At 38.8% G+C, this 21,087-nt stretch overlaps 4 protein-coding genes across 5 annotated transcripts; 3 read left to right on the forward strand and 1 right to left on the reverse strand.

The window, feature by feature from the left end:
• Positions 1 to 545: 545 nt before the first annotated feature.
• On the reverse strand, positions 546 to 3,315 carry ppil6 (peptidylprolyl isomerase (cyclophilin)-like 6). Its single transcript, XM_069657574.1, has 8 exons — positions 3,238 to 3,315; positions 3,053 to 3,148; positions 1,734 to 1,922; positions 1,456 to 1,518; positions 1,161 to 1,308; positions 1,016 to 1,075; positions 744 to 879; positions 546 to 657 (listed from the first exon to the last, which is right to left on the reverse strand). Exons 1-8 carry the CDS (start codon positions 3,313 to 3,315, stop codon positions 546 to 548), a joined length of 882 nt encoding a protein of 293 aa, XP_069513675.1.
• Positions 3,316 to 3,770: 455 nt separating this feature from the next.
• On the forward strand, positions 3,771 to 10,134 carry LOC138585350 (flap endonuclease GEN homolog 1). The gene is made up of 13 exons (XM_069657656.1): positions 3,771 to 3,937; positions 4,039 to 4,237; positions 4,334 to 4,510; positions 5,034 to 5,144; positions 5,231 to 5,304; positions 5,383 to 5,468; positions 5,703 to 5,853; positions 6,132 to 6,168; positions 6,253 to 6,333; positions 6,414 to 6,544; positions 6,655 to 6,716; positions 8,171 to 8,320; positions 8,763 to 10,134. The coding sequence occupies exons 1-13, from the start codon at positions 3,777 to 3,779 to the stop codon at positions 10,049 to 10,051; spliced, it is 2,709 nt and encodes a 902-aa protein (XP_069513757.1). The 5' UTR covers positions 3,771 to 3,776; the 3' UTR covers positions 10,052 to 10,134.
• Positions 10,135 to 11,701: 1,567 nt separating this feature from the next.
• Positions 11,702 to 12,616, forward strand: msgn1 (mesogenin 1). Its single transcript, XM_069657575.1, has one exon. The coding sequence runs from the start codon at positions 11,702 to 11,704 to the stop codon at positions 12,125 to 12,127; it is 426 nt and encodes a 141-aa protein (XP_069513676.1). The 3' UTR covers positions 12,128 to 12,616.
• Positions 12,617 to 12,994: 378 nt separating this feature from the next.
• Positions 12,995 to 21,081, forward strand: LOC138612266 (splicing factor 3B subunit 4). Of its 2 annotated transcripts, none has more exons than XM_069685594.1 (6): positions 12,995 to 13,151; positions 15,168 to 15,256; positions 15,543 to 15,692; positions 15,866 to 16,003; positions 16,209 to 16,343; positions 19,187 to 21,081. In XM_069685594.1, the coding sequence occupies exons 2-6, from the start codon at positions 15,168 to 15,170 to the stop codon at positions 19,269 to 19,271; spliced, it is 597 nt and encodes a 198-aa protein (XP_069541695.1). In that variant the 5' UTR covers positions 12,995 to 13,151; the 3' UTR covers positions 19,272 to 21,081. The 2 variants fall into 2 exon arrangements, with proteins under 2 accessions (XP_069541695.1, XP_069541693.1); XM_069685592.1 differs by lacking the exon at positions 19,187 to 21,081 and adding an exon at positions 16,919 to 17,971.
• The last annotated feature ends 6 nt before the right edge of the window (positions 21,082 to 21,087 follow it).

Raw genomic sequence — 21,087 nt, forward strand, 5'->3', positions numbered from 1 at the left:
GTAATTTTGGGTTGTATGGAGTGTTTCTTCATATTTAAAAATAAGTACTTAAGGGAAAGATTATAACCCAACAGCCTCATCTTTCTTCCTCTGTATTTCTTTGTATAACGGCCTCCAAGCAGCGGTGTTCTCAAAATGCCAAGCATACAACATGTACACTTAATTGACTTCCCATGTGGAAACAAGGAAACAGGTTAAACTGGATGGCAACAGATTTAAGACCTGTAGGTCTTCTCTAATATGTTCATTTTAAAATAAAGAGAAAAAATTGCAGTCTAATAAACAGGCTATCTCTATGTGACTTAAAAAACAGACACAGGTGCTCTTCCACATGGTTTGCCCCATAACTAGGCCCCAATTTTATTTAAAATGTATTAATACAATTCTGAGTGAAATCTTAAGCATAATACCATTTGTCACATTAGAAATAAATACAAAGGTTTAGCAGTAAATCGTACATGTATTGCTCTTGTATTTTGTGTTCATTTTACCTTATGAATAACATTGAAATATTTAAAAAGACATCAATGATTAACACGTAGATACTAAGACTTATATACTCCACAATCTGTAACTTTACATTCATACTTTGGTCTTTCATTGCAGGTCAGAGCTCCTTCTAATCTCCTGAGGACGTCAGCACCCTCAACCACCTGACTAGAAAGAAAAATAAAGATATTAGACTGCTGAAAAACTGTATTAGAGATCTGAGATTTTGTAGAATTTTGACATTTTATACAAACCCAAAGGCAACGTAGGTCCTGTCCATCCAGGGTGTCGGCTGCAGGGTGATGTAGAACTGGGATCCATTGCTGTGAGGACCCTTATTGGCCATTCCTAGAGTGCCCTGCTTAGAGTGGGACACAGCAAAGCTCTCATCTAAAAGGAGAAAGGACACATGCTCAGGTGAACTTACAGATTGTATAAGTAAATCCACTAATATACTTTACTCTCATGTACAGTGTGTTCTCATGCTAACATTGTAGATGTCTTGGACTGTGTTTATGATTTTTACCTTCAAAGGTTGGGCCATAGATTGACTCCCCTCCATTACCTTTCCTTTCTGGGGAAATATCTGCAAAATTGAAAGATACTTTTATATTATTTAATATATAATTCGTATAATGTGTTTTTCTATTCTAACTGTATTTATACCATACCTCCTCCTTGTACCCAGCCGTTAGGCACCACACGATGTAACACAGAGCCCTTGTAGCAGAGTGGGACGCCGCTCTGTGACAGACCTCGCTCTCCTGTGCACAGAGCCTCGAAGTTCTTTGATGTCTTTGGACAAACATCTGAGAACAGCTGAGGAGAGGTGGGACAATGTGCCTTATTAACATGCTGCTATTCTGACACAGTCATCTAGTCTCTTATATTAGATATTAAAACATCATCTACGAATTTCAGTTAAATTTGTGTATATGTGCTTATAAAAGATTAGAATTTCCTCACCTCAAACAATAACCTCCCCACTGCCTCTCCTGCTATCTCAATGTCCATAAAGACAAATTGGTGCTATAATGAAAGGACAAAGACTTATATATAATAAATATATTCAGCGAGAGATTCCATTGATGATGACTGTAGCTATAACTGGGGCCGGATGGTTTGCAATACTTACAATATATGAATCTAAAAAGGCCACAAGTTGCATGAAAAGAAGTTAAATACATTCTGCTTTTCCAACACAAATTAGATTTATTATTCATAAGACTGTGGTGTTGACTTGCCCCAGTTTTCTGGAGGTGTTTGGCGTAGTGGTCTTGGGCCAGAGCCACATAGAAACTCTGCGGCCGAGTGGAAGTGAAACTCCAGCGATCCTTGGCCCAGTTAGCGAGATCCTTCTCATCACCGAGGAGGAGGCCGTTGAGAAGGCACATCAGGCTGCTGGAGTACTGCCACACTTCACCACGCAGCTCCTTGAATCACAAGTGATGAGCAGCAAATGTGTTGTGATTCATTCAGCATGTCACAATAACCATAACGTCAAACTACAGCAGGATCTTGCTGTGTGGGTGTGACTAGCTGCTCATATATTTGCCTCGATTATTTATAACAGCATTGTCATTACTCATTTCAGATGACGTATTCAATGTTGAAAAATGGCAGATTTTTACTAAAGTACTGTGCAATGGATGTATGATGTATTCAATGTAATGATACCTTACACTTCTATTCTATTGTTTTTTAGATATAAGTATAGTACCTTTAACTCCACGGTTACACACAGAGATTATACAAAAGCTATGATAATTTATGAAATACAATAACCTGCTGCATACACATGAATGAAAGAAGCCCTCTTCAACCAGTTACAACATTTAAATGCTGTCGTCAAAATGCCTCTCTAATAATAATGTAATTTTTCATAAATAAAAAATGAAAACAATAACCATGTCAACACTGACATGGCTATACTGCTTCCTCATCAGTACTTTAACTTGATAGTTTAAACCTATTTTACAATTTCTTCTCTTCTTTACCTACATAAAGAGTAGAAACATCATGTGTTTCACAGCATGGCTCAGAATCAGCTTCACTGGCTAAGTATCTGTACATATACAAAGAAAATTGACAATGGACTTAGTCCTAAATGAACATACACTGAAATAGACAATCAGGTAGATAGAAATATTACGGCAGTTTGTAAAGATTAAGGTGAAGATATTAAAAAAGCAACATTTATAACAACATAAAATGTCAACATACAATTAAAAATCTCTAAATTGTGGGAAAGTGCAGTGATATAATGAGCAAGATTAATTAAAAACGTGTGTACATGCAAAGGGGCCTTCAGGTAGTTAGTTTATCTGTAATAGTAGCTTAACTAGCATAGCCACTTTCACTTGAGTAAAAGTAAATAAGTAAAATAAATAGTAAAAAATATAAAAAATATATAATTAGTATAAGTAAAATATCTAAAAGGTGCTTCCACCAACAATGTAGAGAAAACACTGTGCAGAGCATCAGCAATAATCACAAGTCTACATTTTTGAACAAACAGTAGTTCCGTACATTTGCTGAACAAGTGAATAGTGAGGTGACTTACCCTTTTCTTGTTGCACAGATATGAGTGCCAATCAAATTCAAGTAGTGGTTGAATCTTTGGATCCAGAAATACCTCTTGGAACTTCTTTTTGAGTCCCTGATGAACGAAGTCGAAAGATAAATTGATGAAAATATGTCATTATATACACCTCTAGATATGAGAAACTGAAGAAATTAACGGTTTACCTCGGCAATACTTTTGGCAACATGGAAATTATGGTCTTTAATTAAACCGACAATTTCTATTTGCATTTTTGACTCCATAACAGAAATAAAAATCTGTCAAAAAATAGAAAAAGGACGAAAAACTCCTCAGCCTGTAAACGAGAGCCTCGTATCCATAGCAACAAACATTTGCAGGCGCTTTAATATGACGTTTGAGTTAAAATGTTCGGCTTCGTACAAATTCGTTCGTGCTCCCTTTCTATCCACTTTGTTTTGCTACAGTTATAGTAATTGAAAGTTTAAGTGCCACAATTACACACAGTCTGTCTATTTATATCCTTTATATAAAATATAAACGTCGAATTGACTTTATTTTTAACGTTCTCACTATTAATACAAAAATAAGGCCGCGTAGTTCAGAGATGTCCAACGATTTGGAACGCGGCCCAACGGCGCCAATGTTTGAATACTCTTGGTCGTTGTTCCGTTGTGTAGAGAAGACTTCGCATTTTGTTCACATTCCCTCTTGTTAAATCAGGTAAAACCCATTTAGGGTAGTCATGGGTGTCCATGATTTGTGGTCTATCATCGAGCCGGTCCGTGAGTCGGTGCCGCTGTACAGTTTGAGCGGAAAGACGCTGGCTGTGGACCTGAGTTTATGGGTGTGCGAGGCCCAGCATGTCCAAGCAATGATGGGGAGAGTTACCAAACCCCACCTGAGGTAATATTTCCTTAATTAATTCCTACTTATGTTTGCTTCTATTCTAATATCTCTTTTTATGTTGGCTTGTTGTCAACCACAAATGGCTCTTTTGTGTCCAGGAATTTATTTTTCAGGGTGTCATCCCTCACGCTCATGGGTGTAAAGCTCGTCTTTGTGATGGAAGGAGAACCCCCTAAACTTAAAGCGGAAACAATGAGCAAGAGGACAGAAGCAAGATATGGAGCATTCAAAAAGGCTCCTGCCCCTAAGTCTACAAAAAACACCAGCAGAGGGCGCTTTAATGCTGTGCTGAGAGAGGTTAGTAGCTCCTCCACTTTTGCATCTTGTATTATAGTCAATCATAATAAATGTATGTTGTTAGTTAGCAGTTTTTCCCTCATCTTGCCGCTGTAGTGTGCAGAGATGTTGGACTATCTGGGCGTGCCATGGGTGACAGCTGCTGGGGAGGCTGAGGCCATGTGTGCCTACTTGGACTCTCAGGGTCTGGTGGACGGCTGCATCACAAATGATGGAGATGCATTCTTGTATGGAGCCCAAACCGTGTACAGGAACTTCAATATGAACAGTAAAGTATGTTTGTGAGAGTCCTTTGTAATTGTCCCCTGTGTGCAAAATTTTGAGAAAGAAGGACTGAGTATGCTGTATGCTCACCCGAAAGACTCCAGTTCAGACTGATCGGGTGATACTGATACTTAAATTACTTTATTTATTTTAGAAAGTACAAACGGAATAATTAAATTTAACTTGTAAAGGTAGACTTATAATGTATTATAATTAAAGGGCAAAATCAAGAGTCTAGTAGTAATTGCAAAATTTTAGTATTTTGTTACAGTAGGTTTCAGGTAATAAATACAAAGCAAACCTAGATAGACAGTTGATTTACTCTCTTCCATATGATTGTGGCTGCTGTAAAAAAACACTGAAGACATTTATTTTGTCAATGACACGACAAATCATACATTACATTATAAAAGATATTTAGTCCTTCACCTCTAATTTTAAATGTATTTATTTATTTATTCTGCTGATTCCTTTATTTGAAAAAAAAAAAAGTCTCAAATCATCATGGTGTTGTTCTTTCTGTCTCCTCCAGGACCCTCAGGTGGAGTGTTACAAGACCTCCAAGGTACAGACAGAGCTGCAGCTCTCCAGAGAAAATCTTGTCGGTCTGGCCATCCTCCTCGGCTGTGATTATATTCCTAAAGTACGGAAGGATGCTTAATATAAAATATGCAACAGTAAAGATAACAGACATGACTCATGTAAACTGAACTTTTATTCTTCCATAAGGGCATATCAGGTGTTGGTAGAGAGCAAGCTCTGAGGCTTATTCAGATGCTGAAAGGACAAACACTTCTGCAGAGGTCGGAAACACACACACTCACTCTCAATGTTTTCCCTTTACGTACATGTTATGAGTAAACTTTCTCCGATCACCTCAGGTTCAACCAGTGGAAAGAGGAAAATGCAGGAGTGTTAGAGGAAGCTGTAAAGAAGGTCACTCACTGCCACGTATGTCGACATCCTGGTGAGTTGTGCCCTGCTTTGAACTCTGACCCCTGTTCCTAAAAGGTGGAAAGCAAAAGGAGGGGGTCTGAGAGGACACGTTTCACACATGGCTGATTTAAAGCCATTCAACCTGTCATGTCAAAACATACACGTATGTGAGAGACAAGTCAGAATAAGCCTTTTGCCTTTTGTTTTAAATTTTAAAGCTGTTTTCATAAAATATTTATTCTGATCCGTTTCCTTCCTTTTTCAGGCTCAGCAAAAGCACACGAACGTGGCGGCTGCAGGCTTTGTAATAGTAAACATTTCTGTGAACCTCAGGACTTTGACTACCAGTGTCCCTGTGACTGGCACCGCTACGAACAGACCCGCCAGGCCCGGTCCTTTGAGGCAAATATCAGGAAGTAAGTGACTTTCTGTAAAGAAACTGTAGTTTAATTAAATGTAATTGCAGAAAATGAAAAATTGCAAAAGTATGTTCCTTTGTAGTAAAGGACCGTCAAGACTAGAAGACTAGAATCTTTTATCACCGTAAACCTGATTTAGTTTCGTTTTGGCCAATGATTCTCATAAAAACACTTGAAGACATCAACATGAGTTTTGATATCTTCAATGGGTGTAATGACTTAAATGGATGGTTTGCTTTCATGTGTATCTTTTCTTTGTTTGATTCCTTTTTTAGGAAAACACTGGCTAACGAGCAGTTCCCTTTTACAGAGGTAAAGCTGATTTTATCTACTTATTGGTTCATAACTCGTGTGATGTTCTCCTGTGGTTTTAAAAACTTAAATTGCATTTTGCAGATCATTCGTGAGTTCCTGATTTCCAAGGATAAGCCTGTGTCACATTTCAAGAGGAGGCAGCCGAATATGCTGCTAATGCAGGTAATGGGTTTATTTCATAGAACTTGTCCAGGTTGCCTTTTTTTAGCGATTTAAGAGTAAACGTTTTTTGTGTTTTGCAGAAATTTGCCTTTCAGAAGATGGAGTGGCCGAAGCACTACACCAGTGAGAAGGTTTTAGTGTTGATGACGTATGCAGAGTTAATGAACAGGAAACATGGGAGAGAATCCTCCTCCCAAATCAAGCCTCTCAGGTAAGTTAAATTTCAATTCAGAACAACAAAGAAAATCTCTCTTTAGTGCTGTTGTGATAAAATTATATTTCAATACATTTTTTATTGACACAACTTTTATCCTTCAAAAGAATATTGAAACCAAGAGTGAGGAGTGCCATTGCCTGCTTCGAAATCATCTGGAGCACACCAGGTCAGTTTTTATCATTCATGTAAGGTTGATCCAACTTTATCACTTTTTCCTCTGATGTGAGGAGAAGATCATTATTTAGAAAACACATCCCCTGGTCTGATTGACACGACTGCTGCAGTAAGGGGAGGTTGGGGTGCGGGGTGCTCGTCACCGGGTTGTCTGTTAGTGACTTGCTGTGAGGTGGGGTTCAGAGGTGACAGATCACTCACAACAGCCACGAGGTGCTAAACTGGCTTCCTCTCCGGGCTGGGAAATCTGTCATATGAAGTCCGCTTCACTAACAAGCCTGCCTGACGAGAGCGGCCTGAGAAAGTCTCAATCAACTCATTCAGAACGTGGATCCATGTTTTATATTATACCATGACCAAGAAGTATTTTTTATCTTACCTACATTATTACACATAGTTACACACACATTCATTTATAAATAACATAAAATACTGAATTTACTACAGTTACTGTACCTCCAATCATTCATTACAAATGGATTCATATGGATCATTTAGTATTGCTGAACTGGATAGAAATTGAGAAATTAAATAAAAAAATAAACACGACTGCATTTCAAAATCCATGTATCAAGACCTAATTGAAATTTAAAAACATTTATGCTTTAAAGCTCCTGTGAGGAGTTTTTAGCTGGTTAAGAAACAGACTGAAAATAATTCTGATGTCTCTATATGACCTACAAAAGCAAACCAGACCATCAGCGACAAGATAGATTATTTCTATGTCGTTATATTTAATGCCTGAAACCGATGGGTAGGTGTCAGACAAAGTGATTAACTGCTAGCTGCCTTTGTTTACATTTTCCAGGGTAAAAATTTTAAGTGAGTGATACATATGACTTTTTATTAAAAAACACCACTTAAGCATGTACAGGACAAAATCAGCAAAGAGATAAGAGGTACGGCTTTGTCCACAGGGGGCGCCAAAATCAACACAAAACTAAAATTCCTCACAGGAGCTTTAAAATGGTTAAATATTTGCATTTTGTATGAAACATGCACTTTAGTTCTAGTACTTCATATAAATTCAAGGCTGCTACTACTGAAGCATCTACTGGTCATGCCAAATGGAAAGTAAAGCTGCTGTGATTATGTGGTACACCATGGTAAATAGATTTCTTTTGGTTCTTTTAGGGTTTTGAGTTTTTGTGTCATTGATATAACAATAATAACTATTTGATTACCAAAGGCACTCCCAGATACACCAACATGTGGTCTCTCTAAGATTTAGGAATAATTTTTTTTTCAGCTTTTAAACGTTTTAGACCAAATGATGAATCAAAAATATAATTAACCCCATTTTAACACCTTAACTTTGTCCAACTTCATATATTTTTTATGTTATCAGTAAAGATAGTAATAGGATAACAATCTTTCTTCCTATATAAACTAAATGAAAGACTTATTAAGACCAATGTGGACCTGACCTTGACATTTTCCCTGCAGAACATTACGCGTTTCCAGAGGATCGGCCTGCAGACAATCAACACGAGGTGAGGACGGTGGAGGAAGAGTCTCTCTTCCATGTGGCCTTCCCAGAGGTGGTGGAAACTTACCTGAGGGACAAAGCTCTGGCAGAGGAGAACAAGACAAAAAGTAAGAAATGCACATAAGCACAGATTGGTGGTAAAATTAACTTTGTATGACAGTCGCTACTTGGGAAAAATGGGAGCCCCCCCACAGACTCAACAAAGCTCCCAGACTTCCCACGCTGCTGACAAGACGTGTTGATCAAAGGCACCTGGAGCTTTGACTTGTTTTTTCGAGGCTGTCTATTACAGCAGCTCTGACACCTGAAAATGTAGAGCAGAGTTTGGAAGCTCGACTAGTTCACACCAAAGGCTTTGATGCAGCCGAGAGGCGTCTGGCTCTCAGGCTTTGCTGTCACTTTATGCAGGTTGTGCTTTACTCCCCACCTCCCTCGTCATAACTGCTGTAGGGCTCCACTTCCTATTGTGTCAGAAAGTCTAAATAATAAAGAGAGTTAAAAATGTGTCAGGTTTTGAACACTGACATCCAAACTTATTCTTTTTTACAGAGAAAAAGCCGAAGAGTAAGAAGGAGAAGCCGTCTGATGTCTCCGATGGTATCTCGGACCTCTTGGCTCAGATGACCCTCCAGAGTTCCTCCAACACTCAACCACAAACTCTGCTACCTGTCATTTCAAAGGCAGAGGAGCCAGAAGTGCTGGTTTTAGACACTCCAGTGAAGCATGAACACCAAGGAAAGTCAAAAGAAGAGCAAAGCACTCTGGGTGATTGCCCTAAAACTCCTCTGTCTCATGCAGAGTCCGATGCTGTTGCTTCCCCTTCATTCTCTGCCGTTATTGACTCTCTTCACCTGAGCGATATAAACTGGGATGCTTCGTCCTTCACGTCCTCCCCGACTCCACAATCCGCTCCAGATCACACCACTGAGCACGAGCTGAGTAAAACCAAAGACAGGGATGTGAAGGAAGCAGAGGGCAAAAACTCAACAAGTGATGTCAAAGAAACACAGCCAAAATCTGCTCCAGAGTTTTGCCTCACAGAGTGTCCTCTGCGCGAGAGGGTGCTAATGAAGAACACAGCTACAGAGTTAGCTCCTCTAAAACACATCTCTTCTTATAACTCACAACTAAATGGACTGATCTGTAGTAAAGGAAGCAATGGCACTAAGGAGTCTGATCACAAAAAGGAACCACACAGCAACAGAAAACAGAGTGGAACAAATAAGGCCGAATCAGAAACTCTCAGGGCAAAACAGCCGCTGAAGTCTGCAGTACAAACTCAAAGTAAGACAAAGAACACATGTAACGTCTCCAAAAAGCCTCCTCAGAAATATAAATTTGTCAAAAAAGCTATTCCATCATCAGCTGCTCTACCGCAGAGGTGCCAGTCCGACCCAGGTCAATGTGACAAAGACAGGAACACGGCTGAAACCAACAAGAAGAGCGTGTGTATGAGCGTGTGTTCATCCAGCGAGGAGAGCGACGCGGAGAACCAGCAGCTCGGAGCGCAAAGGAAAGCTAAGATCAAGACTGTAAACAAGATGAAGAGCAAGAGCGGCTTCCTCTCAGACTTCCCCCTAAAACCTATTTCAAAAGAGAAAAACACTCCCAGCATTCAGTTATTATTAGTACCAAAGCTTAAGAGCCACAGTGCAGATAGAGAGACAAACAGCATTAGCACCAAGTGTCAGGATGTTCCACCTGCTAATGTGGATGCTGAAGTTTTCTCTCTGACTCCAGCTTCACCCGTCACAGTGTTGGACAGTGACGACTCAGTTATTTGTGGCGAGAGTCCGCTGCCACTCGCTGAGAGGCTGAGACTGAAGTTTTTGAAGTGAGCAGCACAAATAAAAAATGATGGACAAAAACATGTAAGCAGATGTTGATGTTGAATGTTAAGCTTTTTACAGTAGAGCTGCAAAAATCCAAAAACTGTTCACACATTTTTCAAGCAAGTTAGATCATTTTTAAATGGTTTTTGCTTCTTAAATAGGAGATTTGTTGTTTTTTCTTGCCTTAACTTAACAATAAATTGAATATATTTGTGCTTTGGACTATTGATCAGTCATTTATAGGGTCTCAGGCAATTGTGACAGGCTGTTAAAATATATAATGCTATTTATGAGTGAACTGTGGATTGAAAGCTCTAGAAGAGCTTCTAAATTGACCTTGAGTCTTTTTTTAATGAGATAAATTGAAAGAAACAATAAGGAACAGTTTTATTTAAGATGTGTCAGAGGATGAGAGACATTTTAGAGGTTTGTTGCAACACGTTTTGAGAGATTAGAATCTTTAATGATGCTCAAAATGTGAAATTGTCTAAAGAAATCATATGTAAAAAATGTTCACTTAGCCTCGCCAAAACTTATAGCTGTGATCATGAAAGGATTACGTTTTGTAAATCTGGGAAAAGAGTTGTGGATTAGCACCATTTTCACTATTAATGCCATTTAAAAGCACCACATGTGCTTATTTTCTCCCACTGCTGTTTGACAAGCTACATGTCACTTAGCATAGCTACACAGTGAGAGAAGACACTGTAGCTCAACAGGACACACAGAGAGGACGCTGAGCCGTTGGTTTTACAACCTGCCAGTGTTGGTCCCCTTGATCATGAGTGAGGCCTTACACACCTTTTCAGACATGAAAGGTCTGGCAGGAGCTTGGTGACAGCTGCATCCTCTGCCCAAATAACAACCCAGTCCTATACTGCTCGGTCTTAAATCTTTTTTTAAATCTCACAGTTTGTGAGGAGAATTCAACTGGGGTTTTTTTCCGGTGCAAATATTTTTTCTATGAAAATTTGTTCAGCCATTATGTTTACTTTTTGTTAAGGATACAGATGGAATACTCTTCAGAAAAAACTAAATTGTAAACACATAAAAAATAGGAAAGTTTGTGTGCTTTTGAATTCTAAAATAAGGTATTTAAGATTCAGTGCATGCAGTGATATTTGATCATTTTGGCCTTAGACAGTTTTGTTGCTCTGATATGCATGAAAACAGATCTGACTCTAATAATAATGAGTTAAAAATAGGTTTTACTTGTGTTTTTTTTTTACTCTATGACTTCCAGACTGAAGACACACTTAGGCCTGACTTGCCGGAGAGGTGTGAATGTGTCAGGTGAAACAGCATCCTCTCAATCCTTCATTAGACACATCACATCAAACTGATAATTGTCGTCGTGCAGACTTTAAAGAGTAATTCCCCACAAAAGGAATCTAATTATTTTTCTTTCTATCACATTATCCGTCTATTTAGCCTTATTCACACCCCAGTGATAACGAACGACGTCCTTCGGGAAGGTCGCATTTTGGCACTTGAGATTTTCTTTGAACTTTTTTTCGCCTGAGCTGTGAACCCATAAACCTCCGGAGATCTGCTTCTGTATAAAAACGCTTTGCCAAAATCGCCTCCACACAATCTGGCCCGTCTTCATGCCATCCTCGCCTCGTGAGAGTCTGGAAGTCTCGGGATATTTCTAACATGGACTGTGTTACAGCTAATATACTCTCTGAGTGGAAGGTCCATGAGAGCGCTTTTGGAGAAGATCAGGACTCGCTTCAGTCCGCATCACCGGAGTCGTCCATGGACTCCATGTGCTCCTCGCCGGAGATGTGCTTCTCCAGCGGGCATCAGGATATCAACGACTTCTCCTTCGGTTTCTCTGGACGCAGGGCGGCTCCGACAGCGCAGAGGCTGAGCAAACCCAAGATGTCCACCAAAAGACGCATGAAGGCCAGCGAGAGGGAGAAGATGCGAATGAGGAGTCTTGCGGAGGCTCTGCACCAGCTCCGGGACTACCTGCCGCCGGACTACAGCAAGAGAGGTCAACCACTGACCAAGATACAAACCCTCAAATACACAATTGAATATATCAACCAGCTCTCAGATATCCTGAACCGCGCGTAACGGACGCTCAAGGACCTCTTTTACGCATCAGGTTCACTCTCACCTGGACATTTGATGGAGTTAGTAATTATAGGCTATCTCTGATGAGTTGTACAACATCTATAAGATAACTTAATCATTCAGTCTTTTTCTTGCCCCTTTCCCGCTGTAAATATTGTTTTGTGGGCACTTGGCATTTATTTTTGTATATGAGGCTGCCTTTGTTGGAAATATGAATTAAATGTTTGGAAATATAATTTGCTTGTTTGTTTGTTTGTGGTTGTTTCGGCCATGGGATCTTGATGTGTATGAAATACAGCTTTTCTGATGAAGAATCACGCCAATATTCCTATATTTGTTAACAGAGAACTTAGACAAACCTGACTATACTCATTGTTTTCAATCTCTTGTTCCTTGTTTCTGATTAATTTTAGAACTTAAGTAGCTGCTTGACAATGTAAAGGTTTGTTGTGAAAGCTATTAAATAATTAGTCCTTTGTTTTATTTAAATGAGTTATCCGGGTTTTTTTTCGATTTATTTTTATTCCAATTCAATATCAGGCTTGTTTGACATGTTTACATTTTGCCATGACATTCACCGTGTGGCAGATTCAGGCTATATTCACAAAATATGCTTTAATTTCCACGGTTAATTAGCGTTATTATGCATTGAACTTGTGGCCTAGTTAACTAATGAACCGTCCTCAAGATGAGCAGTACCACTACAACAGCGCGTCAACCGATTTGTCCAATCAGAATACCAGAATATTGAACGTAGACTGAAAGAATGCAACAAGTAGCCAATCAGACACCAGTATTCTTTCCGGTGGGCGTGACTTCCACATGGTGTTTTTCTCACAAAGAAATCCCAACCTGGGTTGAGTCTATCCTGAAGAAGCCGCCATTTAGAAACGCGAAGGAGCTTGATAAGCTTGTCGGAAATTTTGTACATTTTTTATTTTTCTAACACAATTTTTTATTTTTGTTAGCAAATAGGAGAATTCTATTACTTTTTGAAACTACCTCGCCTGCATCACCAGCTGAAGTAAGTCTGCCCTTCGCAACATTTCAAAGCGTTTGAACACAACACAGGAACGCCCCTTTTATACATGACCAACATTTAAATTCCCTCTCGTGTATAAGCTAATTTACTTCGTCGTTTTATCTAGAAAAGCTTCGATATAAACGTTGAATGCCTTTTTTAATGCTATGTATGTAAAGCAACTGTATTGGACACAACTCAAACTCTGTCAGGACTGCTCTGCGATATTAAATCCGGGAATTAGACGGGGCCTTTCCAGCATAATAAGTCAGCCTTGCTAAACACTAGCTCCCTTGTGCTTCACAGCTTTAAAAAGTATTATGAGTGACCTGAAGCGTATTTGTTACATGGGGCGTTTCTGGTGGTCCTGGGTTAAGGTTTAAGAGTTCACACAGCTCCAAATGCCTCTAAGGATCAGGATAAAAATGTTTCCATGACGCTCGACGTGCCTTTGGCTCTGCAGGCTTTATTTACTTTAACACAACAATGTGCTAATGTGAATGTAGCTACATCATGACATGGTTACAGTCATTAAACTCTGTACAGTCTAAAATGATATTCAATTAGGGCAGCCTACTTATCAATCAAGCTAGTTATCGGTGTAAATACAGTAGATAGAAAAATACACATTCAGATAAACACATGAAGTTCAGGAACACCATGTATTAAATCCTTAAAAACGAGCATAAGGAAAACTAAACTACTGAGTACTTCATAGAATATATAATATATAAAGGTGCTGAAACTCACAGTTCATCAGATAACAAATTACCCAAAAACATTAAAATTAAGTGATTTTAGACTTTGGTGTTTATTGAAAGGCCATTATGTGAAGGTACATTTTGATTATTAGAATTGCTTATAAAGAAATATTGTATTTCTACAGAGACTTAACTGGAAGGCTGTATGTTTAATTTATATTTCAAAGGGTATTTGGCCAGTGTGTGGACCTCTTTAGTCCATGCCTAGTCTTTGATTTTCCTAGTCTTTAAAGTGTAAATATATGAAACTGTGTAAAAAAAAAAAAAAGCTATGGAATGGTGTCCCCTTCGGGACAACTTTTGAAAGTCTTTTTTAAAAAATGCCAATTCCTCCCATATGTCAAACAGCAGCTTCTTGCTTTTTGGCCTCCCCCCACTTCCCTTACTTCTCTTATAATACAAAATATAGAAATACTTCCACTCACTAGCAGTGTCGTAGATGCTGAATTTTACAGTACTGGTCTGGGCTTTGGGACTATTAATAATTTTCCTTCTATCAGGTGTGACTTGCAGTTGTCCGTGCTTTGGTTGCAAACTTGTCACCTGCTACAGTATAAGGCATGGACACAGTCTTTTCACACCCAGTGATTGAGCAATGCAGGGAATGCAAGGAAGAGGTTTCATGTTTCTGAGACCTGCTGAGTGATCGTTTTAACAGCCACGTCTCACATTGTGGAAACACAAACATGTGTTTCATCTGTGAGTTTTATAACAAAAAAAAAGATCTCAATCAAATTCGAAGAAGTTCTGCCTGTGAAATGTTTAGATTTCTATCGCTTAAAGTTATTGTACATGAGAAGGAGATTTACCAGGGGGAATACTTAAAATGATAAATGAACAGAGGCAGTAATCTCAGTGTTATGAAGATAACACCATTGCAAACCATGTAAAATGAGGTTTAATAGGATCTACTTGTGAATGTATTTTTCTGCATATTAGATAAGTCTTTAGGAAAGAGGTTACCATTTGTTTCCATCATGCTTGATTACCTTTTAGCTGCAGGGAACTTGCAGCTTATTTCTGCATGAACATATTTTTAATCTGACTAAGCGCCTGATTCTCTTCTCTCTCTACAGAGTTTAAAAGATACATGTTGTACACATTTTGCACGTAGAAATCTTCTAAATGTGTTGCATTTTTTCTTTTAGGTTTCATGTGTAGAGAGTATTAAACTGCTATATTTTTATTTGATACTAATATCAAAAGAGGTTGCCATGGTGACAGAGTACTGTATAAATATTGACCTGCATGCTTGCAGATGGATGCAGATACAGAAGAAAAGACGACGGAAACTTCAAAAACCTCCAAGGAAGAATCTGAGAGACCAGTGATGGACAACAAAGCTAGGTTGGTATTATGGGTCCTTACAGCCTAAAACTGTAGTTATAGATACACAATGGTTTTTAAGCTGTATGTTAGTGGAAGACAGACTTTCAATGAACATGTACATGTACTTTTTATATGAGGAAGTAATGGAGAGGTTGGATAGTTTAACAGAAGGATGCTCCTTACAGTTCACTGTTGCATTGCACATGTTCTAGGTATTGAAGTCAATCTAACCTCAGCCTAGAGCTTGACGTGATTTGACGTGGATTTGTGACTTACTTTTCGTCGCATCTTTTTGTCTGCTTAGGGGTCGTGGGTTTAAAGGCCGAGGTCAAGGGGGTCGGATGAGTCGAGGCGGCATGCGTGGTGGGCGGGGCATGATGAAGGGGTTTGGTCCCCCTGGACATGGAAGGGGTCGACCAAGAGATGGACCCATGAATGGATTTGCCCCAATGAGGTACTGATATTTGAAAATGAATGACCAAATCTTATACACACGTATAAGATACTTTTAAAGATGTTTTTCTTTTTTTGTAGGACACCTAAAGTTAAAAACTCCTTATCATATGTGTTGTATTTTGAAATAATATGCTTAACTTTTCTGGGTAAATTTCACTTCCTGCCTTGCAGAGGAATGAGGAGGATGCGACCTTACCCAGACCTAAGAGGTCATCGAGGTAGGGTTGGACCAATGGGCATGGGCCCTCCTCCTCCTCCTCCCCGGCTACCTCCCATGCACATGAGAAGCCCCTTCCCACCCATGCCCAGGTAACCACCTCATAACTCATATGTCTAAAAGTTTTCCCTTGTCCTAAAAAGGAGTTTGCTCTTAACACACATTAGGGGGTAGATATGTGCCGTCACTTTACTGATCTTACATTTGCTTCAACAGTGGCTCATGTGTTTTACCACAAAAGACTTCCTTTGACTTCAAATGTACATTAAAGCGTTCTGTATTGCTGTTACGCTGTAGGCACGGACCCCCTCCACCCCCTCCACCCCCTCCTCCGGGCCATCCTGGTTTCAGAGGGCGTCCGCCACACCCTCGAGGCCGAGGCATGCCGCCCCCTGGACCTCCACGCCACTTCCACCCCCGCGGCCCGAGAGGGTAAGAGATGTTTGAATATAAAATCACGCTTAAGCTTTGCATGTCACAAGTCTCGGCACTTTCCTCGCACGATTCTTAGGTCCTTAGATCCTTAATATATTTTAGATTCTTACACCAGTTGTATCACTTTAAACTGTGATGCACATATGCAGTAAACTGCGAGCCAAAACACAGAGGGTTGGGTATCATCGTACCTGCTGTCCCTGTTTTCTCCTAAGCCTCTTTATAGCTTAACTTCCTTCACTTTAACGTGTCCTCTAATGATCACATTTCTTTCTCCGTTTTTCTATCAAAAAGAAGAAATAATTTAGTGTTTTGCCAAAATAGTTTGTCTTAGCACAACAAATGTTACCTTTATAAATAAATATAAAATATACCTAATGCTCACTATTTGGCAGATTCTTCAATAGTGCATGGAATAATGAAAGAGCGGAAGACATTACTGTATTTTGCCATTCAAAGATAGAGGGGATAACACCCCTCACCAGAATACTTGAGCTGGCTGCTCTTATCAGAGTGCGCCCCCTATTGGCCAATGCCGAGGATCCAATGTGTGATTTTATCCTTTTACACAGCTACCACAATGGACCGGTCTCTCCTCCGCCTCACCACCCACCTGGCAGAGGCCAGAGGTGGCCAGGGCCCCCTGGTGGCCGACGCTTTTAACACAGCCTGCCCTAAAAACCATAACAAAGCACTTGTAAATGCAGAAGGGGCCCAAAAGTGGTGCAGTCATGAAATGCCCCTAAATAATGTGTTCTACAAAGTCTCTTAGTATCTTCATGACATAATCTGTGGCCAAATGTCTGGTTATTGATATTGTCTACTGGCAGAGAAATAATGTGAAACAAGGACGAGCCTTTTAATGTGAAGGCATCCTCTCATTCTGTTATCCATGTTACAGAAATACTGTTGGTACTGTAGGAAATCTTTTGACATTATTGAGAAAAAGTTGTCCTTAAAAGGGGAAATTCTTGTTACATGTTCTGTGGTTCTTGTTAAAGTCACCCTGTGAGCCTTAAGAAATGTTCCTGATTCTTTTTAAAGAATAAAAAAAAAACGGGTGACACTATATATTTTCTGGGGGACAATTAATGTGAGAGTGCACAGCAGCCCTCAAGCACCACTGTTACAGTTTAATACACCTTGGACCTCCCTAACCTTTCCTTTTGTTACATGGAGATAGTTATGTATTCTAACCTCACCAAGCAGTGCAGCATATATTGTTAAACACTTACATATTTTCTAATAGAAAAGACAATATTCCACTTGTCAAGTATTCATGAGTATTTAATTTCATATTATATATATCATTAATGTGCAGCTATTTTAAGTTATAAGTATTGCTGTTTGGAATATTCATGTTTGTCTTCACTTTTGTGTAATGACAAAAAGGAAAAAGGCATTATAAATGGATATTATACCTAAATATATATCTATTATCTTTTATAAAAGAAAGCAAATTCCATTAGTATTTGCTTCAGTTAAGGATAAGAGATTTCTCTTCACTGTGTTACGTTTGTTTGAAGTGTTATAAACAGTTAATTCACTGTAATTAACATAACTTTTGTGAACCTGTGAATGTGTTTTATGAAAACCGTCAAGTCATTTGACGTAGTCGTGGAGAAAAAAAAATAAACTAAAAAATAAATAACTCAACTTCTCTTTTTTTTGTTTATTCACAAACAAGTCTGAGAGTTGTCATTACAATTTACAACAGATCTGTAATATATGAAAGAGACTGAATATCAGTGTCTAAATGAGTAACGTACACAGTGGCACAGTAATGATCAGATGATCCATGTGAAGATCACTGCAAACATGCACATCATTATGAAGGCAAGTCTGGATGAGAGTGGAGGACCAAGAGCCCTTTAATGACTATAATACTCAGTGGATCTTGATGAATCGTGTTTATAGTCTGAGGGCTAAAACGATAAGTAAAGGCTTTGAAAGGTTATCTGTGATTTGAATTTTTAGTAGCAGAGACCAGAGAGAGGAATTCCACTTGATCACATGCAATACCATTTATCTTAGTGTCTTTACTTGAATGGAGGAGTCTACAAACAGCTCTACTTAAGAGCTGTTGAAAAGTCATGTCACAGTTCAAATTCAGTGGTAGCATGTCTAAAAGGAGGACATCATCTGCAAAGGATAAACACTCTGAAATGACCATGGACTTTCTTTTTGTCTTGCACTTATAAACAAATATTTATATTTATTTTTGTGATTGTTATAATTATCATACTTTGATAGTCATTTACTGTAATAAAAGTTTGTTGCATATAAAGTTGCTGTAACTTGCAGCAAAGAGTACAAACAGATGATTAAATTCATGATTTTGCAAAAAGAATTGATTTAAAGTATCGACTACATTTTAAGGGACATCAACTTAAGTTGCCACCAGTTAAAAAATATATTGGCTCTTCAGGTTTCAAACTTTGTGAATGCATTTAGTTCTGCTTTGTGGGGATCAGTGCAACCCTACGTTTTTCCATAGCGTAATGCTAATTTAGGGCATAAGAACCTTTCTGTAATGCAAAAGCATGGTCACATAAAGAGGCATTTAATATTAATACTGTTTTATGTATTGCTTGCACAAACAGGGATTTAGCATTTCAACTGATGTTCTGCAGAATACTCAAACATGGCTGCAGACCTCACAGTTTGCCTCTTCTATAAATAAGCCACAGACAGGTGTTGCCCTCTGCCTCTCCTCTGCCTGTCTCTCTCCATCTCTTCCGCTCTTTCAGTACATTTTGCTGCCTTTTCAGTCTCTGCAGTCCCTTCGTGTTTCTCCCTGTGGTTGATTATAACAGACTGACTGTTGTTGTCTCCTGAAGGGGGGCACACAGTACAGTTAACCTCCCGGGCCCCAGGAACCCAGGCCCTCCCTCACATCTCTCCCCTCCTTCACCAGCGGCGTGACACCTGAGGTCCGGCACTTCACTTGGAAAGGTGAGCCCCCTCTTGTGTCTTAAATCCCTAAACCCCTCCCTCACTGATGCCTGGAGATTCTCTCTTTCAGGATGGAAGTCGCAGATACACAGAGGACCACAGGTTATGGTACTTTATCTTTTATTAATGGCTCTGAACATGAGAATATGGTTCTAAAGATTATTAAGAACAGACAGTAAGGCGCATGCTGGGATACGCAGGAAAAGACAGGTCTATTTACCAGTATTATTGCACTTATAACTGACATGAATACATCTTAACATGTCAGACATTAGTCTAACACTGTCATGGCTTTCTCGAACACTTGACTATAATAGAGACATTATTAATGTCAGCTCTCTCAGGCTAGAGCTGAAGCACTATACTCTACATTATTTCAGTGTCATGTCCAATAAAAATCTAAGAAGCTCGAGTGCTTTTATAAGTTGGCAATTCTTATGTTCAGAAGTGTTGCATTAAACATAGAACATTTTGTTAGAGTATAAACATTAATAAATTAACTGTCTAAAAAGCCTTAATATAAAATATTGAAATCTTCTCTTCTTGTCCAATGTTTGTGCTAATCACATACTTGAGCTGCAAAACTGTTACACTGAATGAAATCTTTCTGAAGCTTCTGCAACTTTTGAAGACTCAAAACTGAAACACGATGTACTGAAACAGTGAGCTTCACAGGAATAAAACAAGCTTCTATTCTTCAGTATCATGGGTCCATCTAAAAAATCATCCAATGGCAAGCAGATTTTATTTAATGTCACACTCAGACTCTGCACTGTTGTTTGTTTAAGATGGTGAAAATAAATCTTAGAGTGTTTCTCAACAGTTGTAATAGTTTCCAAACTATTATCATGCTGTGTTTATAAGTGAAAGCATGGTTAATAAACTCTCATGAATACAGTCAAGATAACATCATGGATGAAATGGGGCTAATAAGAAAATACACAGATACTCATTTTCTGTGGTAGAGTATTGATATTCCCGTGGTATTCTTTTGTGCAATTAATAAAAATAACAGATTCAAAACTGTTGCAAAACCTTTATCTAGAAATGACAGTAGTATCTTAAGTTAATGTACATTGAACTGTGCTGCAGCCCGTCTTGGCCAGGACACTCTTGTAAAAGAGATTTTTAACCTCAATGAGGCTTTTCCTGGTGAAATAAAATTTAAATAATAAAATAAATTACTTTGAAGACGACAAGCTTTATAATGGCTCTGTCCAGTGGACAGAACATTTTTAGGATGTAGATTTTACTATCCTGTAACAAAAGGAAGGTACGTTTCTGTGCATGTTGAAGAGCTGAATTTTTTTTAACCTGCAGCATCAAAACGAAACAAGAAGGAAATGTAATATATTCAGATGTAACATTATAGTGAGGTTATTTCTGTCACAGCAAGGTGTTTAAGTAAGTAAAGTTTATTTATATAATGCTTTTCGCAGACATAGGCCAAGTTAGCATAGAGTTTGTGATTATAACAGAAGAAATAAATGCTGCCATATGATTTATGTCTGAGATTCACCTCTGTAAGACAGCTGATTGAATACAGGAAGAGGGGGGCAGTCCTCTGTCTTTAAATACAGCAACGGAGGAAAGTGTCTTTTATGATAAACAGACTTTTAGCAGGTAAGTATTTGCTTCACAGAGGGTAAGAGAGCCATGTTGATTTTAATGTTAAGCAGGAGATTGTTAAATGTTGTTTTCTTTCTCTAACTATTAAATAAATACAATAAGAAAAATCCTGTGTGTTGGTCTTGTGTCCTACAGAATATACACATTCCTACAGAGT

This window comes from Semicossyphus pulcher, unplaced genomic scaffold (genome assembly GCF_022749685.1).
Source record: "Semicossyphus pulcher isolate SPU_LCO1_2020_fin unplaced genomic scaffold, fSemPul1.0.p SCAF_11, whole genome shotgun sequence".
Taxonomy (NCBI): Eukaryota; Metazoa; Chordata; class Actinopteri; order Labriformes; family Labridae; genus Semicossyphus; species Semicossyphus pulcher.

Bases quoted from the DNA above. Each gene is read 5' to 3' on its own strand.
- ppil6 (XM_069657574.1), bottom strand. From the start codon at position 3,315: ATGGAGTCAAAAATGCAAATAGAAATTGTCGGTTTAATTAAAGACCAT. The intron at 3,149-3,237 runs GTAAACCGTTAA...TTCGTTCATCAG, and splicing joins TTGCCAAAAGTATTGCCGAG to GGACTCAAAAAGAAGTTCCA. The intron at 658-743 runs GTTTGTATAAAA...TTTTCTTTCTAG, and splicing joins AGGACCTACGTTGCCTTTGG to TCAGGTGGTTGAGGGTGCTG.
- LOC138585350 (XM_069657656.1), top strand. From the start codon at position 3,777: ATGGGTGTCCATGATTTGTGGTCTATCATCGAGCCGGTCCGTGAGTCG. The intron at 5,145-5,230 runs GTACGGAAGGAT...TTCTTCCATAAG, and splicing joins GCTGTGATTATATTCCTAAA to GGCATATCAGGTGTTGGTAG. The intron at 5,854-6,131 runs GTAAGTGACTTT...TTCCTTTTTTAG, and splicing joins TTTGAGGCAAATATCAGGAA to GAAAACACTGGCTAACGAGC.
- msgn1 (XM_069657575.1), top strand. From the start codon at position 11,702: ATGGACTGTGTTACAGCTAATATACTCTCTGAGTGGAAGGTCCATGAG.
- LOC138612266 (XM_069685592.1), top strand. From the start codon at position 15,168: ATGGATGCAGATACAGAAGAAAAGACGACGGAAACTTCAAAAACCTCC. The intron at 15,693-15,865 runs GTACTGATATTT...CCTGCCTTGCAG, and splicing joins AATGGATTTGCCCCAATGAG to AGGAATGAGGAGGATGCGAC. The intron at 16,004-16,208 runs GTAACCACCTCA...GTTACGCTGTAG, and splicing joins CCCTTCCCACCCATGCCCAG to GCACGGACCCCCTCCACCCC.